Source organism: Pristiophorus japonicus, chromosome 20, assembly GCF_044704955.1.
Source record: "Pristiophorus japonicus isolate sPriJap1 chromosome 20, sPriJap1.hap1, whole genome shotgun sequence".
In the NCBI taxonomy this organism is placed as follows: Eukaryota; Metazoa; Chordata; class Chondrichthyes; family Pristiophoridae; genus Pristiophorus; species Pristiophorus japonicus.
Window position 1 is genome coordinate 86,323,077 of NC_091996.1, and position 18,919 is coordinate 86,341,995.

The window sequence follows — 18,919 nt, forward strand, 5'->3', positions numbered from 1 at the left end:
AACAGTCCTCTAACCACGAGTGTCGAGGTACAACAGCAGCAATCGGCAGAATTGTCAATACGCACTATGCCGTATTACTCGCGCTTTCAATAACAGGTTCCCAGATACAACGTATTTTCTCTCCCTCCCGACCCCTGCCCCCTCCCTCTAATTTTATCCTCTCCATTAAAGAAAGAAAGACTTTTATTTCTATTGTGGCTTTCATGACCACCGGACGTCTCAAAGTGCTTTCCAGCCAATGAAGCACTTTTTGAAGGGTTTTACATATCCCCAAGTTTGCAGATGACACTAAGCTGGGTGGCAGTGCGAGCTGCGAGGAGGATGCTAAGAGGCTGCAGGGGGACTTGGACAGGATAGGTAACTGGGCAAATGCATGGCAGATGCAGGATAATGTAGATAAATGTGAGGTTATCCACTTTGGTGGCAAAAACAGGAAGTCAGATTTTCTGAATGGTGACAGATTAGTAAAAGGGGAGGTGCAAGAGATCTGGGTGTCATGGTACATCAGTCATTTGAAGGTAGGCATGTACAGCAGGCAGTAAAGAAAGCAAATGGCATGCTAGCCTTCATAGCAAGGGGATTTGAGTATAGGAGCAAGGAGGTCTTGCTGCAGTTGTACAGGGCCTTGGTGAGACCTCACCTTGAATAGTGTGTGCAGTTTTGGTCTCCTAATCTGAGGAAGGACGTGCTTACTATTGAGGGAGTGCAGCGAAGGTTCACCAGACTGATTCCCGGGATGGCTGGACTGATATATGAGGAAAGACTGGATCGGCTAGGCTTATACTCACTGGAGTTTAGAAGAATGAGAGGGAATCTCATAGAAACATATAAAATTCTGACAGGACTGGACAGGTTAGATGCAGGAAGAATGTTCCCGATGTTGGGGAAGTCCAGAACCAGGGGTCACAGTCTAAGGATAAGGGGTAAGCCATACAGAACCGAGATGAGGAGAAACTTTTTCACCCAGAGAGTTGTGAACCTGTGGAATTCTCTGCCACAGAAAGTTGTTGAGTCCAGTTCAAAAGGGACATATTCAAAAGGGAGTTAGATGTAGACCTTAAGCTAAAGCGATCAGGGGGTATTGAGAGAAGGCAGGAGTGGGGTACTGAGGTTGAATGATCAGCCATGATCAAATTGAACGGTGCAGGCTCGAAGGGCCAAATAGCCTGCTCCTGCACCTATTTTCTATGTTTCTATGCAACTGTTGTAATGTAGGAAACGCAGCAGCCAATTTGCAAACAGCAAGCTCCCACAAACAGCAATGTGATAACGACCAGACAATCTGTTTTAGTGATGTTGATTGAGGGATAAATATTGGCCAGGTCACCGGGGATAACTCCCCTAATCTTCTTCGAAATAGTGTCATGGGATCTTTTAGCAGACGGGGCCTCGGTTTAAAGTGTCATCCGAAAGACGGCACCTCCGACAGTGCAGCACTGGGCGTGTCAGCCTAGATTTTTGTGCTCAAGTGTCTGGAGTGGGACTTGAATCTACAACCTATTGACTCAGAGGCGAGCGAGTGCTGCCCACTGAACCACGGCTGACACCTGAAGGGTGCTAGAGTACGAACATGGGCTCTGATAGCTTGTACAAATGCCCAATCTTGATGCGTTGGCCTGGATAGTGATCATGTGGGAATGGGAGGGGTGGCTATTTGTCTGTGGGGGGGCATCACAGCTGGGCTTGACCTTGTTCTCACCAGACATCCACACACGGATGTCTGCGAGTGAGATCACCAGCCAGCAACAAGAAGCAGGAACGGTGGCTGATTTCTGTCCTCACTGGTGAGTAGCCTGGGAGAGGGGAGGTGGGCAGAATACCTGATGGCCTAGCATACAAGGCCACACCTGGAATATTGTGTACAGTTTTGGTCTCCTAATCTGAGGAAGGACATTCTTGTTATTGAGGGAGTGCTGCGAAGGTTCACCAGACTGATTCCTGGGATGACAGGACTGATATATGAAGAAAGACTGGATCGACTAGGCTTGTATTCAATGGAATTTAGAAAAATGAGAGGGGATCTCATAAAAACATATAAAATTCTAACGGGATTGGACAGGTTAGATGCAGGAAGAATGTTCCCGATGTTGGGAAAGTCCAGAACCAAGGGTCACAGCCTAAGGATAAGGGGTAAGCCATTTCGGACCGAGATGAGGAGAAACTTCTTCACTCAGAGTTGTGGGCATGTGGAATTCTCTATCACAGAAAGTTGTTGGGGCCAGTTCGTTAGATATATTCAAAAGGGAGTTAGATGTGGCCCTTACGGCTAAAGGGCTCAAGGGGTATGGAGAGAAAGCAGGAATGGGGTACTGAAGTTGCATGATCAGCCATGATCAAATTGAATGGTGGTACAGGCTCGAAGGGCCGAATGGCCTACTCCTGCACCTATTTTCTATGTGTCTATGTATTCATGTAAACAGTGAGAATCCTGATTGAGTTTTATCTCGAGCCCAGGGAAGCGAAGACCTACTTCACCGCTCCCATCACTGTAATAGCGAACTCGGCAAAGACCAGGAATTGAATCTGCTGTCTTTTTTTTTTTAAATCAGAGAGTACTCACAAAGGGTTTTGATAAAGCTAATAAGGAGAAACTGTTCTACTGGTGGGGGAGTAACCAGAGGACACAGATCGAAAATAATTGGTAAAAGAACCGAAGGGGAGATAAGGAGAATTTTTTTAATGCGATGAGTTGCTACGATCTAGAACGCGCTGCCTGAAAGGGCGGTGGAAGCAGATTCAATAGTGACTTTAAAAAGGGGGATTGGATAAATACATTACAACAGTGACTACACTACGGCTGACAGTACAAGACATAGCCAGACACAGGACATGGCGACCACATACCATGGCAGCCACCGGGAAGAGGTAAGGGTGGTTGCAACACTTCTTCAGGTCCATCATGATGTTGAGCAGCGATACCTGATTCCCGCTACCTTTGGAGTTCAGTGCGTCGAAGTTCCTCGTCAGAATAAATTTATAGTATTTCCTGGAAAACAATGGATAGGATACCGATTTATGGCGCCGATTTGGGAAAGAAGTTACTGATGAGCAGTGTAGGGAATTGTTAGCAAATGTTTCATTGGTTACCATTTAACATATCGTAGGTTTTACTCCACCCGACCCCCGTCACCACCCCCCACCCCCCCTCCCCAACCACTCTCAGAAGCATTTTAAACACCGGGCATATTTCAACAGAAAGTGGCAGAGGAGCTTGAATAAAGATCTATTTTTTAAAAAGACAGAGTGGAGACACGATAGGGAATAAGGAGCTCGAGTTCCATCATTTCACCGCGATGACAAGGGCAGGGTTAGAGAACACAAGATTCACACGCTCGCAGCAGGAGATACGGAATAGACTCCCCTGGAGCTGAACCAGGATCGGTTGACGCCATTAAAAAACAAGAGCTGGATAAATATCTGTCTATACAGGGAGTGAGGGCTTGAGTGATGTTAACAGCACTGTCTGTTTTTGTTTCTGGAGGAAGTTAATACAAAACATACAGAATTCTTACAGGGGTTGACAGGGTAGATGCAGGGAGTCTAGAACCAGGGATCACAGTCCCCTAAGGGTTAAGAGATAAGGGGTCGGCAATTTAGGACTAAGACGAGGAGAAATTTCTTCACTCAGGAGGGTGGTGAATCATTGGAATTGTCTACTACAAAAGGCCGTGGAGGCTCAGTCATTGGGTATATTCAAGATAGAGATTGATAAGATTTTTGGATATTAAGGGAATCAAGGGATATGGGGATCGGGTGGGAAAGTGGAGTCGAGGTCGAAGATCAGCCATGATCTGATTGAATGGCGGAGCAGGCTCGAGGGGCCGAATGGCCGCCTCCTGTTCCTAATTCTTATGCTCTTATGATTCTACAAAGGGAAGTAAATAAATCGCATTCACACTCCACAATCTCAGTGTTGACATGAAGCCAAAACCACTTTGTGCCCAATGCTAAACTTTCAGAGTGTACATTTGTTGCTTGAAGGCCCCCAAACTGATTCTGAAGTCAGGCGGAGCGAGACTACATCCTCCAGAAAGTCCAACTCCGGTGTCAGGAGGGGCCTGAACCACTGGATTCAGGCTACATTGATGGAGTAACACCAGCGTCGGGTGCAAAGGGAAACTACTTTGCAGCAACACTAGAGCCAGTGTGTGAACTTACAGTAGGGGATCGGCAGGGGACGGAATAAATCACACCGGCTCTGGATGGAGCTGGTTCGATGGGCTCCACACGCCATGCTCTTAACACCCCCCCACACCCCACCTACTTCCCCATCCTTCCCACACACATTGTGAATCTTGTGCTGAAAGTGAAGGATCTAGCCAAGGACAAGGTGAAGATCGCAGAGGCCCAGCAGACCGTTACTCACTTCTGCATGGTGCTCAAATCCACACGCACAATCAGCTCGGTCTTGGAGGGCATGTTCTTGAAGACGTCCGCCTTGAGGCGTCGCAGCATGTGGGGACCGAGGAGATCGTGGAGCTTCTTGATCTGGTCCTCCTTCGAGATGTCGGCAAACTCTTCGAGGAAGCCCTCCAGATTACTGGAAGAGAGGGGAGAAGTGTGAGCCGGGCTTTGGGTGGCCACTGAACACACAAACCGTACTGGGAGCCGAAAGCGGTCACGGCATCAAGGCCGCTGCACCAACAACATTTATACAGCGCCTTTAACTTGGTAAAATGTCCCAAGGCGCTTCACAGGAGCGATTAGCAAACAAAAATTTGACACCGAGCCACATACGGAGATATTCGGACAGGTGACCAAAAGCTAAAAAAAGACTTGAATTTATATCAAGCCTTTCATGACCATCGGATGTTTACAGCCAATGAAGTACTTTTGAAGTGTAGTCACTGTTGTAATGTGGGAAACGCAGGGCCAGATTAACCCATAGGCTAATAAGGCTGCAGGCCCTCATTTTTTTTTTAGATGCTCGACTTTAGGCCCTGATGTTTACATCATTAACCCTAAATCTTTGTCACAACCTTGGTTAAGCAATATCATACATAACTGCATAATTATATCTTCAGAGGTGCAAAATATTGGGTTCTTATGGCTCAAAGTGTGTATAAAATTCTGTGACAATCTTGAAACATGTCTAAATATCCAAAAAACTTCACCCGGAGAGTTATGTATGCTGTTCATAGGATAAATAAATATCAGGTTTGATAATTGTGAATGCTTATGAAAGGATGAAGAATTTTCATTTATCTTTTGAAAGCGGAAATGTAGATGTCAAAGTCAAATGTCAGGAGTATTTAGTAGCGTATGTAAGTCCTCAGACGCCCCACGGTGTCCCTCACAGGTGCACCACGGTGTCCCTCACAGGTGCACCACGGTGTCCCTCACAGGTGCCCCACGGTGTCCCTCACAGGTGCCCCACGGTGTCCCTCACAGGTGCCCCACGGTGTCCCTCACAGGTGCCCCACGGTGTCCCTCACAGGTGCTCCACGGTGTCCCTCACAGGTGCTCCACGGTGTCCCTCACAGGTGCTCCACGGTGTCCCTCACAGGTGCACCACGGTGTCCCTCACAGGTGCTCCACGGTGTCCCTCACAGGTGCTCCACGGTGTCCCTCACAGGTGCACCACGGTGTCCCTCACAGGTGCACCACGGTGTCCCTCACAGGTGCTCCACGGTGTCCCTCACAGGTGCCCCACGGTATCCCTCACAGATGCCCCACGGTGTCCCTCACAGATACATCACGGTGTCCCTCACAGATACATCACGGTGTCCCTCACAGATGCCCCTCGGTATCCTTCACAGATGCCCCACGGTATCCCACTAGAAACTACTAGGGGTAGAATGCAGGCCTCCGTCTGCCCTCTCAGATGGGTGTAAAGGTTCCCACGGCCACTATTTTGAAGAGGAGCAGGGGAGTTCTCCCTGATGTCCTGGGGCCAATATTTATCCCTCAACGGATATTAAAACAGATTATCGGGTCATCGTCACGTTGCTGTTTGTGGGAGCTTGCAGTGCGCAAATTGGTTTCCTACATTGCAACAGTGACTACACTTCAAAAAGTACTTAATTGGTTGGAAAGGGCTTCGGGACGTCCTGAGGTCGTGAAAGGCGCTATATAAATGCAAGTTCCTTCTTTCTAACCTGCCATTTTGGAAATGACACTTACTTGAAGCGGTCGGATGTGAGAAAGTTGAGCAGGTGGAAGAGTTCTTCCAGATTGTTTTGTAGTGGTGTTCCAGTCAGCAGCAGCTTGCAGTCAATCTTATAACCATTCAACACTCTGAAAAACTGAACAAACATCAGCACGTCAGTTGCAGCAATCGGGGGGTTCTGTATTTACTCCTTTGGAGTGCTTCAAGAGCTCAGTATTGACCCCCGAGGGGCAGAGAGAGGAACTGAGCCACTCAGACCGGGACGGTGCCAGCTTCGATTCCTGGGCTGTCAGCCATGGCTCAGTGGGGCGTACTCTCTCGCTTCCGAGTCAGGTGGTGGTGGGTTCAAGTCCCACTCCAGAGGCTTGGGACCATAATCCAGGCTGACACTCCCGATGCCAGTGCTGAAGCAGGTGCCGCCTTTCGGATGGGATTTACACCGAGGCCCCGTCTGCCTTCTCAGATGGGCTATTTTGAAGAAGAGTAGAGGAGTTATCCCCGGTGCCCTGGGGCCGGTATTTATCCCTCAACCAACATCACTAAAACAGATTATCTGGTCATTGTCACATTGCTGTTTATGGAGCTTGCTGTGCTCAAATTCCTACATTAGAACAAAGTAATTTCAAAAAAGTACTTCATTGGCTGTAAAGCGGTTTGGGACATTGAGGCTTTGAATGACGCTGTATAAATGCAAGCTCTTTCTTCAGAGTCTAACCCTCACTTATCCGGTTGATGCTTTTTTCAAGTGGCCCTTGCAAGCCACTCAGTTGGCAAGTAGGGACGGACAATAAATCTCCCTTTGCCCATGTCACTTACACCCCAAGAACAAGTCGGGGTACGGTAGTGGTTACGTTACTAGACGAGTAATCCAGTAACCTAGACTAAGAATCCAGAGAATGAGAGTTCCAATCCCACCATGGCAGTTTGAGAACTTATATTCAGTATTTTTTTTTTTTTTTTTAAGTCTGGGGGGAAAAAAAGCTGGCATCTAAAAGTGACCATGGAGCCACCAGATTGTCGTAAAAACACAACTGGATCACTCAAGTCCTTTAGGGGAAGGAAACCTGCCATCCGTACCCAGTCTGGGCTTACATGAGACTCCAGTCCCACTGATTGACTCTTAACTGCCCCTCTGAAGCGGCCTAGCGAGACACTCAGTTACCACATTATCAGGGCAACTAGGGATGGGAAATAAATACCAGCCGTGCCAGCGACCCGCACATCCAAATAATTAATTTCAACTGGAGAATTTTAGCGATGAGGAAAGATTGGATAGGCTGGGGTTGTTTTCTTTGGAACAGAGGAAGCTGAGGGGAGACCTGATTGAGGTGTATAAAATAATTAGGGCCTAGAGTGGATAGGAAGGATCTATTTCCCTTAGCAGAGGGGTCAACAATCAGGGGGCACAGATTTAAAGTAATTGGTGGGAGGTTTAGAGGGGATTTGAGGGGAAATGTCTTCACCCAGAGGGTGGTGGGGGTCTGGAACTCACTGCCTGAAAGGGTGGTAGAGGCAGAAACCCTCACCACATTTAAAAAGTACTTGGATGTACACCTGAAGTGCCGTAACCTGCAGGGCTACGGATCGAGAGCTGGAAAGTGGGATTAGGCTGGGTGGCTCTTTGTCGGCCGGCACGGACACAATGGGCCGAATGGCCTCCTCTGTGCTGTAAATTTCTAAAGATTCTATGAATTGCTTGAGGGGAGGCTGATGTCAGAACCCTACCCCAAGCTAGAGACAGTTTCCTCAACAAGGGGTGGAAATAAAATGGCAGGAAAATGTTTAGAAAGTCAGCATTTAACTTCAAACAGGAGACAGGGCACACAAAGTCCTGCGAGGACTTGTGAGTGACATGAAGAGGTCAAGTGATGGAACAGGAAAGACATGCCACTCGAGCTCACCTTGGACTGGTTGTTCTTCAGCCTGTGCGCTTCATCCACCACTAGACAGGCCCATTTAATGGAACCTAGAGCCGCCTGGTCGATGGTGACCAGCTCATAGGAGGTCAACAAGACGTGGAACTTCACCTGTGCCTGATTCTACAAAAGAAAACGTTCGTTAGAGCAGTTTGACGTTTTGGTGACCCATTGCTGCACAACGGACAGATTTAGCGTAAAGATCCCCTTGTTTAGGTGCTTTTGGGTGCTCTCCAGTGTGAGTGTAGGATCCCAATGTCGGTGATTGGAAGAACATAAGAATCAGGAGCAGGAGTCGGCCATACGGCCCCTCGAGCTTGCTCCGCCATTCAACAAGATCATATCTGACCGTCGACCTCAACTCCACTTTCCCGCCTGATCCCCATATCCCTTGATTCCCCTGGAGTCCAAAAATCTGTCCCCTCGAGTCCAAAAATCCAAAAAGCCTCGAATATACTCAACGACTGAGCCTTTGCAGCCCTCTGGGGCAGAGAATTCTAAAGATTCACAACCCTCTGAGTGAAGAAGTTTCTCCTCATCTCTATCTTAAATGGGCTTAAATGGCCTTCTTCTGAGACTGTGTTCCCTGGTTCTGGACACACCAGCCAGGGGGAAACATCCTCTCAGCATCTGCCCTGTCAATCCCCCTTCAGAATCTTGAATGTTTGAATGAGATCACCTCTCATTCTTCTAAACTCCAGAGGAGTACCCTCTAGTGCAGGCACTTGGTCCCACACCCACACTGGAGGAGTAACCCAGGAGGGATCACAGGACTGGCACTGGGCCTTCCGGGCCTGGTTATTTTTTTTTTAAATAGAACACTGAAGCCTTTACCCGGATTTTGACGGCTCGCTTGCTGACTTTAACGCTGTGGTCGTCGAAGCAGAACTCGTTTTCCCGGATGACGGCGCGGCTGTCCTTGTCTCCCGTGTACGTCACCACGTAGAAATCTGGCGCCCACATCTCAAACTCTCGCTCCCAGTTTATGACCGTGGACAGGGGAGCACTGACCAGGAAGGGGCCTTTCGTGTGTCCCTGGGGAGTCAGAATAAGGAAACTACAATGACCGACTGTGCAAAAAACAAACAATAGCAACAGCTTTTATTTATACAGCGCCTTTAACATAGAGAAACAAGAGAAATCCCAAGGTGCTTCACAGGAGCGATACGAGCCAAAATTTGACACCCGAGTCACATAAGGAAATATTCGGACAGGTGGCCAAAGGTTTGGTCAATGAGGTAGGTTTTATGGAACATCTTAAAAGGAGGAGAGTGTGTGAGAGAGGTTTAGGCAGGGAATTCTAGAGCTTAGGGCTGAGAATACCGAAGGCACGGCAGCCAATGGCGGAGCGAAGGAAATCGGGGAAGCGCAAGGGGCCAGAATTGGAGGAGCGCAGAGATCTCGGAGGGTTGTAGGGCTGGTGGAGGTTAGAGAGAGGGAGGAGGCGAGACCGTGGATGGATTTGAACACGGTGGTGAGAGTTATTATTTATTTTTTATAAACGGGGTGTTGCCAGACTGGGAGCTAATTAATGCAGATCAGCGAGCACTAGGAGAGGGGAAATGGGTGAAGGAGAGTTAGGATACGGGGGAAGCAAGAGTTTTGGATAAGCTGAAGGTTACACAGGGTTGAAGATGGAAGGTCAACCAGGAGAGCATTGGAGTAATTGGAGAGCATCGTGTGCATGTACGTCTCGAGCACAGGTACCTGAAGATGACTGTAAGACATGTGCTGTACGATTCCTGACACGAGCAGCAGTGTGAAGAGACACCAGGAGGGATATCCCTCCAGAGTTACAGCCATTCATCCCACAAGAGAATCTGTCTGGGAAACGTTCCACTATCGCCCCACCAGTGCTTCCGGGATTTCCTCCTGGAAGTGATGTCGGGTGTCTGGTGCATTGGTCCCAATATGGGATAGCACATTGTTTGGAGCGTGCGATTCACAGTTAAAAAGCCCCAGACTCTGTGGCTAGATCTTGCCTGTTGTCCGATAGTGTAATTCCGGTGATTATCGGAACCTGGTTTTACACCACTCCCGATGACATGGGCTGCCGACTCGCTGTCACCCATTGTGCACTATCACACAAAGGCAAGACATACCCCTCTGGGTTTAATTGATCCCATGAGCAATCACTTCCACCCTGAGCCCCGACCAACTCCCCGGAGCTGCTCCGGAGGGCTGTCAGCATGGCGATGCCAGGAAGATGCTTCAGCGTATTAGTGATCCCACGCCTTCCCTCGCTACCCTCCACCTCTCCCCACTTAGGCACCTACCCTTTAATCCTCCTCCCTCGCCCTGCTACCCTCCCACCTCCCTCGCCCCGCTACCCTCCCTCCCTTGCCCCGCTACCCCCTCCTCCCCCCTCCCCTTCCCCCCCCTCCTTTGCCCCGCTTTCCTCTCCCTCGCCCCACTACCCTCCCCCTGGGCCCGCTTCCCTCCTACCATTCCCCCTACCATCCCCCTCCTCGCCCCGCTACCCTCCCCCTGGCCCCGCTTCCCTCCTACCCTCCGCCTCCCTCGCCACGCTACCCTCCGCCTCCCTCGCCACGCTACCCTTCTCCTCCCTCGCCACGCTACCCTTCTCCTCCCTCGGCCCGCTACCCTTCCCCTCCCTCGGCCCACCCCCTCCACCACCCTCGCCCCGCTTCGCCCCTCCTCCTCCCCCTCCCCCCTCCTACCCTCCCCCTCCTCCTCCTCCTCCCCCTCCCCCTCCTCCTCGTCCTGCTACCACCTCCTCCTCCCCTCAGCCCGTTACCCTCCTCCTCCCTCGCGCCTCTCACTCCCCCACCCCCCCCTCAAATATGACCGAGAGCTATTTTAAACCGAAGGCTGCCTTTTACCTCTTTGTACAGAGAGTACAAGAAGACGATGGTCTGGATTGTCTTGCCCAACCCCATCTCATCGGCGAGGATGGTGTCAGTGCCCTGCGCCCAGGAGAAGCGTAGCCAGTTTAGCCCCTCCAGCTGGTACATGTGCAGGGTTCCGCCCGTGACCGTGATGAAGTCCGGCTGCACATCGTATTTAATGGTTGGCTGTGGGGGGGGGGGGGGGAGGAAACAGAAGAGCAACAAGACGATAACACAATGCAGCATTCAGAAGCAAAGCAGAGAGCTGGAGTGAGACGATGGAACGACCAGCGAAACAATGGAACGAGACCAACAGACAAACGGACGTGTCTGCTGCCAACGAACCGGTAGTAGTGGCACACGCAGTTCCAGTGTTTGTTTGTTTGTTGTCGCCGCACACCCCAAAATGAGGAATAAAGAAAAAAAAATCTTGTTCATTTGCAGTTTAATTTATTAATTGTATGAATTGTAGAATTTATTCAGGGGTGAGCCACTTGTTTGAAAGGGGGCTTGCGATCTGTCTCAGTGTTTCTGATCAGACATTTCTCCCAACAGCTCCCGAGTTGACAGCCCCTGTGACAAGTGACAATGACAGAGGAATTATTTTTAAACTGACAATGCAGGGTGAAGAGCAAAGGGCCGTGATACCAGACGTGGAGAAGGAACGAGAAGGTTGGGTACTGGCGAGGTGACAGCGAGCTCGGCCTTTAAACACCTGCAGATTGTGGGAGGGAGGGAGGATTGAGGGCCGGAATGAGTTCCAGAAGTGGTGCACTCCCTATCAATCCTCTTGGCAAAAGCAGCCCGTTCAGTTATGTTCAACAGCAGCATGCTCCAATGTGGAAATATTTAGGAAGCCAGTAATTCAATCTCATCTGAAGAAAGAATTTGCATTTATATAGGGGCTTTTACATCCTTGCGACGTCCCAAAGCAATACACAACAAGCAATGGATGTTATGTGAGAAAACTCAGCAGTCAATTTGCACGCAGCAAGGTCCCGCAAACAGTAAATGAAATAAATGGCCAGTTACCTGTTTTTTTTTTAGTGGTGTGGAGTGAGGGATAAATATTGTCCACGACTAACATTCCCGCTAAGTTATGCGGCCATGCAGCTGTCTGGAGGTCCCCTGCAGATGAGCAGGCTTACCGGCTTTTGAATGGGAGATTTTGCGCAGGCCTGCAAACCCCGCAAAGAAATTAGGGAGAACTTTGGCCAGGAGATGGGAGAACTCCCGTGCTCTTCCTGGACCGGTGCTGGGAATCTTTCTCATCCACCCAGACAGGCAAATGGTGGCCAGGGAGGGCGGGTAGGTTTATCAGCTGAATGTCCCACCTGAGACACCGCTGTCAGTATTGCACTGCAGCGGGAGCCGAGATTGTGGGGACTTGTGCTCAGGTCCTGGAGCGGGGTTTGAACCTTCAGACTCCGAGGCTAGAGTGCCATCGACTGAGCCGAGGGCGACACCGTATTCCGACCACTGACAACTTCATCTGGCGCACTGAGCTAAAGAAAGGGTCGCAGACGTGCTGCAGAGTCTCCCGCGAGTCAATCACTGGAGGGGGGGGTGGGGGAGTATGTTGCTGGAAGAGACCGTCACGTTCATCTGGTCGGTCCAAAGAGGCACTATATGCTAGTTCGTACGCCTCCACTCCTTGTCTGCCAAAGATCTATCCAGTTGCTCTCTTGAATTTGTTGATGCTATCCCTCTTCTATTGTACTTATTCACCACACACTGTACAAAGTCACGAATTGTCTGCTCATCTGCTGAGTTTGCATGCGTGAACCACAGTCATATTTGTGATTACTGGGGATCAATTTTTCTACGCCCCTTAAAATCTTCAACAGTTCACTACCATCACCCCATAACTTTCTATGTAACAACTTGCATATATAATAGGGCCTTTAACGTAGCGAAATGTCCCAAGGACGCTTGACAGGAGTATTACGAGATTTAAAAAATTTGACACCGAGCCGCATAAGTAGACATTAGCGCAGGTGACCAAAAGCTAGGTCAAAAGAGGTAGGTTTTAGGGAATGTCTTGAAGGAGGAAAGAGAGGTGGAGGGGTTTAGGGAGGGAGTTCCAGAGTTTAGGGCCTAGGCAACAGAGGTCACGGCTACCGATGGGTGGATGATTATAATCAGGGACGCTCAAGAGGGCAGAATTAGAGGAGCGCAGACATCTTGGGGGGAGGGGTTGTGGGGCTGAAAGAGATTACAAAGATAGGGAGGGGCGAGGCCATACAGAGACTTAAGGATGAAAATAAGGATGAGAATTTTGAAATCGAGGCGTTGCTTAACCAGGAGCCAATGTAGGTCAGCGAGCTCAAAGGGCGATGGATGTGTTTTGGATCACTTCCAGTTTACGCAAGATAGAATGTAGGAGGCCGGCCAGGAGTGTGTTGGAATAGTCAAGTCTAGAGGTAACAAAGGCACGGATGAGGGCTTCAGCAGTGGATGAGCTGAGGCAGGGGCGGAGACGGGCGATGTTACAGAGGTGGAAATAGGCGGTTTTAGTTATGCTGCGGATATGTGGTCGGAAGCTCATTTCAACTCAACATTCCTGGCCACCATAGCCTTTGCAAATAGCTCTTGTATATGGTATCCAGGTGGACTATCCACTCCCTCGTTCTCTTTGACAATATATATTCTGCTCGCAGATTTACAATAATCACAAAGCTCGCCTCTTCCTTCCCGCACTTACCTCGATTATAGGCGAGCTGGGAGGCTTGTCGGCGTAGAACTCCTTGATTTTCTTGAACTTCTTGGTTTTCTTGGGCCTGGAAGGTTCCTCACCGATGATCATCTCCCTGCAGTAGAAACAAGCACGGGGTTAAAGCTGGGCTTCCTGCGCAGAGACACCCCAGGGACCAGCAAAGCTAACCAAAACCGCAATGTCAGCAGAGATCTTAAGCCCTTTAAAATACACATCAGACAAGCGTACTGATTTGGTTGGATAGCGCCCCTGACGGACAGTAAAGAGTTTGCAGCCTCGAAGGCCGGCATTCGGGCCGCTCGGCAAATTCAGTGTGCCGGAACCGGCAGCGCTGAGGAGTATCGCCCGGGAGCGGAGCGCCGGTGTGCAACGCCCCCGGTATCGACACGGGGGCAACATGTGGTTTGCGCTGCACCTGTCGGGCCCCGTAGTGACCCCGCCAGAGAATGCTGGCGTGCAGAGCTGTCCCGGGGAGCTAAGGGTAGGAATGACTGCGTGAGATAAGTGCGATTGATTTTTTTTTTCTTTTGCGATGTAACTTTATTTGGGGCGAGTAATGTATAGGAAATGTTTTTTGTGCCGATTCTTTTTTTTTTTTGCAGGGAGGCCTCTCTTCGGGCGCTACGAAGCTGGCTCTTTAGCAACGGATATTCTGCAGCTCACCCAGCCTAGCGCCCAGAGAGAAGTGTGGAACGTTTCCCTTTGCGCTCCACTCCACTCTCAAGGCGCAACCACTGAATTTTGTGGCTCCCGTCGCGAACCATTTTCCGACACTAAATTTAGTGACCGCCCGACGTTAGAACCCTGCAACCACATTTCTAGCTCCAAGTGCTGGCACACAATTGCCGTAATTTCAGGTCCCCCAGATAATGTGTTTTGATGATATTACATGGTGCAGATTATATAAGTTTAAAATGGTGCAAGGTTTAGAAGGTATTTGAGACGACATTTTTGCATCCAGAGGGTGGTGGGGGTCTGGAACTCACTGCCTGAAAGGGTGGTAGAGGCAGAAACCCTCACCACATTTAAAAAGTACTTGGAGGTGCACTTGAAGTGCCGTAACCTACAGGGCTACGGACCGAGAGCTGGAAAGTGGGATTAGGCTGGGTGGCTCTTTGTCGGCCGACGCGGACACGATGGGCCGAACGGCCTCCTAACGTGTTGCAAATTTCTACAATCCTGCCCTCACTGACCTGTGATTCCAGTACGCGACTTTGAGCGTGTCGTAATCCGGGATTTCCAGCTCGTCGTCCTCCCAAGTGGCCTGGTCGTATGGCAGATCCCTCCACTTCACCAGGTGGTGGTAGTTCCCCTTCCTGTCGATGCTGCGGGAAGGAATGAGACGGAGGTGAGCGGACGGCAGCTGGGGCCGGGGGGGGGGGGGGGGGGGAAAAGAGCACCTTCGCACAAGCAAGGGACTGCGATCATCAATCCGCGCATCCGACTCGTGCGCAGTTCAGCAGGGCAAAGCGAACGGAGGCCACCAGGTCAGCCGACAACTCTTTGCCAAGTCCAAAAGGGGCGGAGCGGGGGAGATGGGAACCAGAGGTAGGGCCAGCTATCATATCCAAAGAGATGAGATTTGCTCTGCGAGTATTTAAATGAATAAGCAACTTAACTGAACTATCGCTTCCCCGTCGTGACCCACAAAGACTTAAATAAAGTTACTTTAAAAAAAAAGACTTATGTGCCTACATTTTCAGGTGGGTCTTGGCTGAAGCGGAATGCTTTGTCCTGGATTTTTAACCAATAAGGGAATTAAGGGTTATGGGGAGCGGGCGGGTAAGTGGAGCTGAGTCCACGGCCAGATCAGCCATGATCTTTTTGAATGGCGGAGCAGGCTCAAGGGGCTAGATGGCCTACTCCTGTTCCTAATTCTTATGTTCTTATGGATGGTATCGAGCAAGTGCTGTTGGAGCTGTACTCACCCAGGATAGGGTAGATGTAGAGAAAATATTTCCACTTGTGGGGGAGACCAGAACTCGGGGCCACAAACATAAGATAGTCACCAATAAATCCAATGGGGAATTCGGGAGAAACCTCTTTGCCCAGAGAGCAGTGAGAATGTGGAACTCGCTCCCACAGGGAGCGGTTGAGGCGATTAGTAGCGATGCATTTAAGGGGAAGCTGGATAAACACATGGCGGAATACATATGAAGGAACACAGGAACAGAAGGAGGTCATTCAGCCCCTAGAGCCTGCTCTGCCATTCAATTAAATCGTGGCTGATCTGTATCGTAACTCTATCCACCCGCCTTGGTTCCATAACGCCTAATAGCCTTACCTAATAGAAATCTAGAAATCTAGCAATCTTAGTTTTGATACTTTCAATTGACCCCCCCAGCCTCGACAGCGTTTTTGGGGGAGGATTCCAGATGTTCACCACCCTTTGAGTGAAGAAGTGGCATCAGCCCTGGACATCCTGGCTCCAACTTTAAGCCCCTACCTCCCACCACCAGAGGAAACAGTTTCTCTCTATCTACCCTATCAGCTCCTTTAATCATCTTAAACACAGTGCACCCTTAATCTTCTATATTCAAGGGAATTATAGAAAGATATGCTGATAGAGTGCAATGAAGGGTGGGGGGAGGCTTGTGTGGGGCATAAACACTGGCGTGGACCAGTTAGTAAGACTTGCATTTATATAGCACCTTTCACGACCACTGGACAGCTCAAAGCGCTTTTCAGCCAATGAAGTACTTTTTGGAGTGTAGTCACTGTTGTAATGTGGGAAACGCGGCAGCCAATTTGCGCACAGCAAGCTCCCACACACAGCAATGTGACAATGACCCAGATAATCTGTGTTTTTTAATGTTATGTTGATTGAGGGATAAAATATTGGTCCCAGGACACCGGGGATAACTCCCCTGCTCTTCTTCGAAATAGTGGCCGTGGGATCTTTAGCGTCCACCTGCGAGAGCAGACGGGGCCTCGGTTTAACGTCTCATCTAAAAGACAGTGCGACGCTCCCTCAGCACTGCACTAGGAGCGTCAGCCTAGATATATGTGCTTAAGTTGCTGGAGTGGGACTCGAACTCGAACCCACAACCTTCTGACCCACGAGGCGCGTTTGCTATCCGCTGAGCCACGGCTGACACAGTTGGCCCGAAAGGCCTTTTTCTGCACTGTAAATTCTATGCAAGACCACGATTGGAAAACCGGGACCTTTGTGTGCCCCAGAAAGGCTGTGGATGCTGGGGCTTCAAAGCCAGAGATCGATTTTGTTACACAAGGGTATCGAGTACAGTTTAGCTACAGGGCAGTCACGATCTAATTGAATGGCGGAACAGACTCGAGGGGCTGATTGGCCTTCCTCCTACGTTCCCAAACCCAAGCTAGCTCTCCAGTGCTGGCCGGCTCACCTGTGCTGCAGGATGCGATGGATGGTCATCCACTCGGGCTTAATCCCGTAGCGGTAAAACTTCTTATCCATGGCGGCGTACTGGGGGTCCTGGGCAATCCGTTTCTCGCTCTTGCCACCGTCGTCATCCCCGGAGCAGTAATCAAACAGAGGCGGGTCGTCCATGTCTGTCTTCCGCTGGTAATTGCGGAACATCACCGAGTGGTAAATCTCAAGCTAATGGAAACCAGCAGAAGTGAGGGCGAGTTCAGCGCGAAGCTTCATGTGAAGTGTACATTACACTGTCCCGGGGACCCTGTAACTGCACACACACTCTCCCGACGACCCCCCTGTAAATACCGACACACTCCCGGGGACCCCCCCTGCAAACACTGACACACTCCCGGGGGCCCCCCCTGTAAATACCGACACACTCCCGGGGACGCCCTGCAAATACTGACATACTCCCAGGGACCCAGTGTAAATACTGACGCACTCCCGGGGACTCCCTGTAAATACCGACACACTCCCGGGGACCCTCCCTGTAAATACTGACACTCTCCTGGGGACCCCCTGAAAATACTGACACACTCTTAGGGACCTCCTGTAAATACTGACACTCTCCTGGAGACCCCCTGAAAATACTGACATACTCCCAGGGATCCCCTGTAAATACCGACACACTCCCGGGGACCCCCCTGTAAACACTGACACACTCCCAGGGACCCCGTGTAAATACTGACACTCTCCTGGGGACCCCCCTGTAAACACTGACACACTCCCAGGGACCCCGTGTAAATACTGACGCACTCCCAGGGACTCCCCGTAAATACTGACGCACTCCCGGGGACCACCTGTAAATACCGATACACTCCCAGGGACGCGCTGTAAATACTGACGCACTCCCAGGGACCCCCTGTAAATACTGACACACTCCCGGGGACCCCCTGTAAATACTGACATACTCCCAGGGACGCGCTGTAAATACTGCCGCACTCCCGGGGACCCCCTGTAAATACTGCCGCACTCCGGGGACCCCCTGTAAATACTGCCGCACTCCGGGGACCCCCTGTAAATACTGACATACTCCCAGGGACGCGCTGTAAATACTGACGCACTCCCGGGGACCCCCTGTAAATACTGACGCACTCTCGGGGACCCCCTGTAAATACTGACGCACTCCCCGGGGACCCCCTGTAAATACTGACATACTCCCTGGGGACCCCCTGTATATATTGACATACTCCCCGGGACCCCCTGTAAATACTTATATATTCCTGGGAAAATCTTGCAAATATTGACTCCCTGGAACCTGTTACTATTGACACACTCCCGGGACTCTGAATCCGTGCTATACCTGCCCTGGGAGTGTTTGATGGGACAGTGTAGAGGGAGCTTTACTCTGTATCTAACCCCGTGCTGTACCTGCCCTGGGAGTGTTTGATGGGACAGTGTAGAGGGAGCTTTACTCTGTATCTAACCCCGTGCTGTACCTGCCCTGGGAGTGTTGGGACAGTGAAACATAGAAACATAGAAAATAGGTGCAGGAGTCGGCCATTTGGTCCTTCGAGCCTGCAACGCCATTCAACAAGATCATGGCTGATCACCCACCCCAGCACCCCTCCCCCCCCCACGCCCCTTCCACACCCTCCGACCCCCCCAGCCGCAAGGACCACAGCCAACTCCCTCCCGAACACATCCAATGAACTGGCATCAACAACTCTCCGCGGCAGGGAACCCCACAGGCCAACAACTCCCCGAGTGAAGAAGTCTCTCCCAACCCAGCCCCAAATAGCCCACCCCCCATCCCAAGAGCGTGCCCCCAAGCCCCCGGCTCCGGACCCACCCATACCGGAAACACTCCCCCCGCACCCAACCCGCCCCGTCCCGTCAGAATCCTTCCCAAATGCCCAACACTCCCGGATGTCGAGCCCCCAGCCCCGGCCACTCCGGAGCCACGCCCCCGCAACGCCAACCACACCACATCCA

At 50.6% G+C, this 18,919-nt stretch overlaps 1 protein-coding gene across 2 annotated transcripts in view; it reads right to left on the reverse strand.

Moving 5' to 3' along the window:
- Positions 1 to 18,919, reverse strand: part of LOC139232644 (chromodomain-helicase-DNA-binding protein 3-like) — a 115,758-nt gene that overhangs the window by 52,497 nt on the left and 44,342 nt on the right. For both annotated transcript variants that reach the window (XM_070863093.1, XM_070863094.1), the window contains exons 11-19: positions 16,953 to 17,167; positions 14,784 to 14,915; positions 13,579 to 13,684; positions 10,869 to 11,060; positions 8,860 to 9,060; positions 8,011 to 8,148; positions 6,124 to 6,245; positions 4,367 to 4,540; positions 2,845 to 2,986 (exon numbers count right to left, since the gene is read on the reverse strand). In XM_070863093.1, the coding sequence (XP_070719194.1) occupies positions 2,845 to 2,986; positions 4,367 to 4,540; positions 6,124 to 6,245; positions 8,011 to 8,148; positions 8,860 to 9,060; positions 10,869 to 11,060; positions 13,579 to 13,684; positions 14,784 to 14,915; positions 16,953 to 17,167 (1,422 nt within the window). The remainder of the gene's footprint in view (positions 1 to 2,844; positions 2,987 to 4,366; positions 4,541 to 6,123; positions 6,246 to 8,010; positions 8,149 to 8,859; positions 9,061 to 10,868; positions 11,061 to 13,578; positions 13,685 to 14,783; positions 14,916 to 16,952; positions 17,168 to 18,919) is intronic.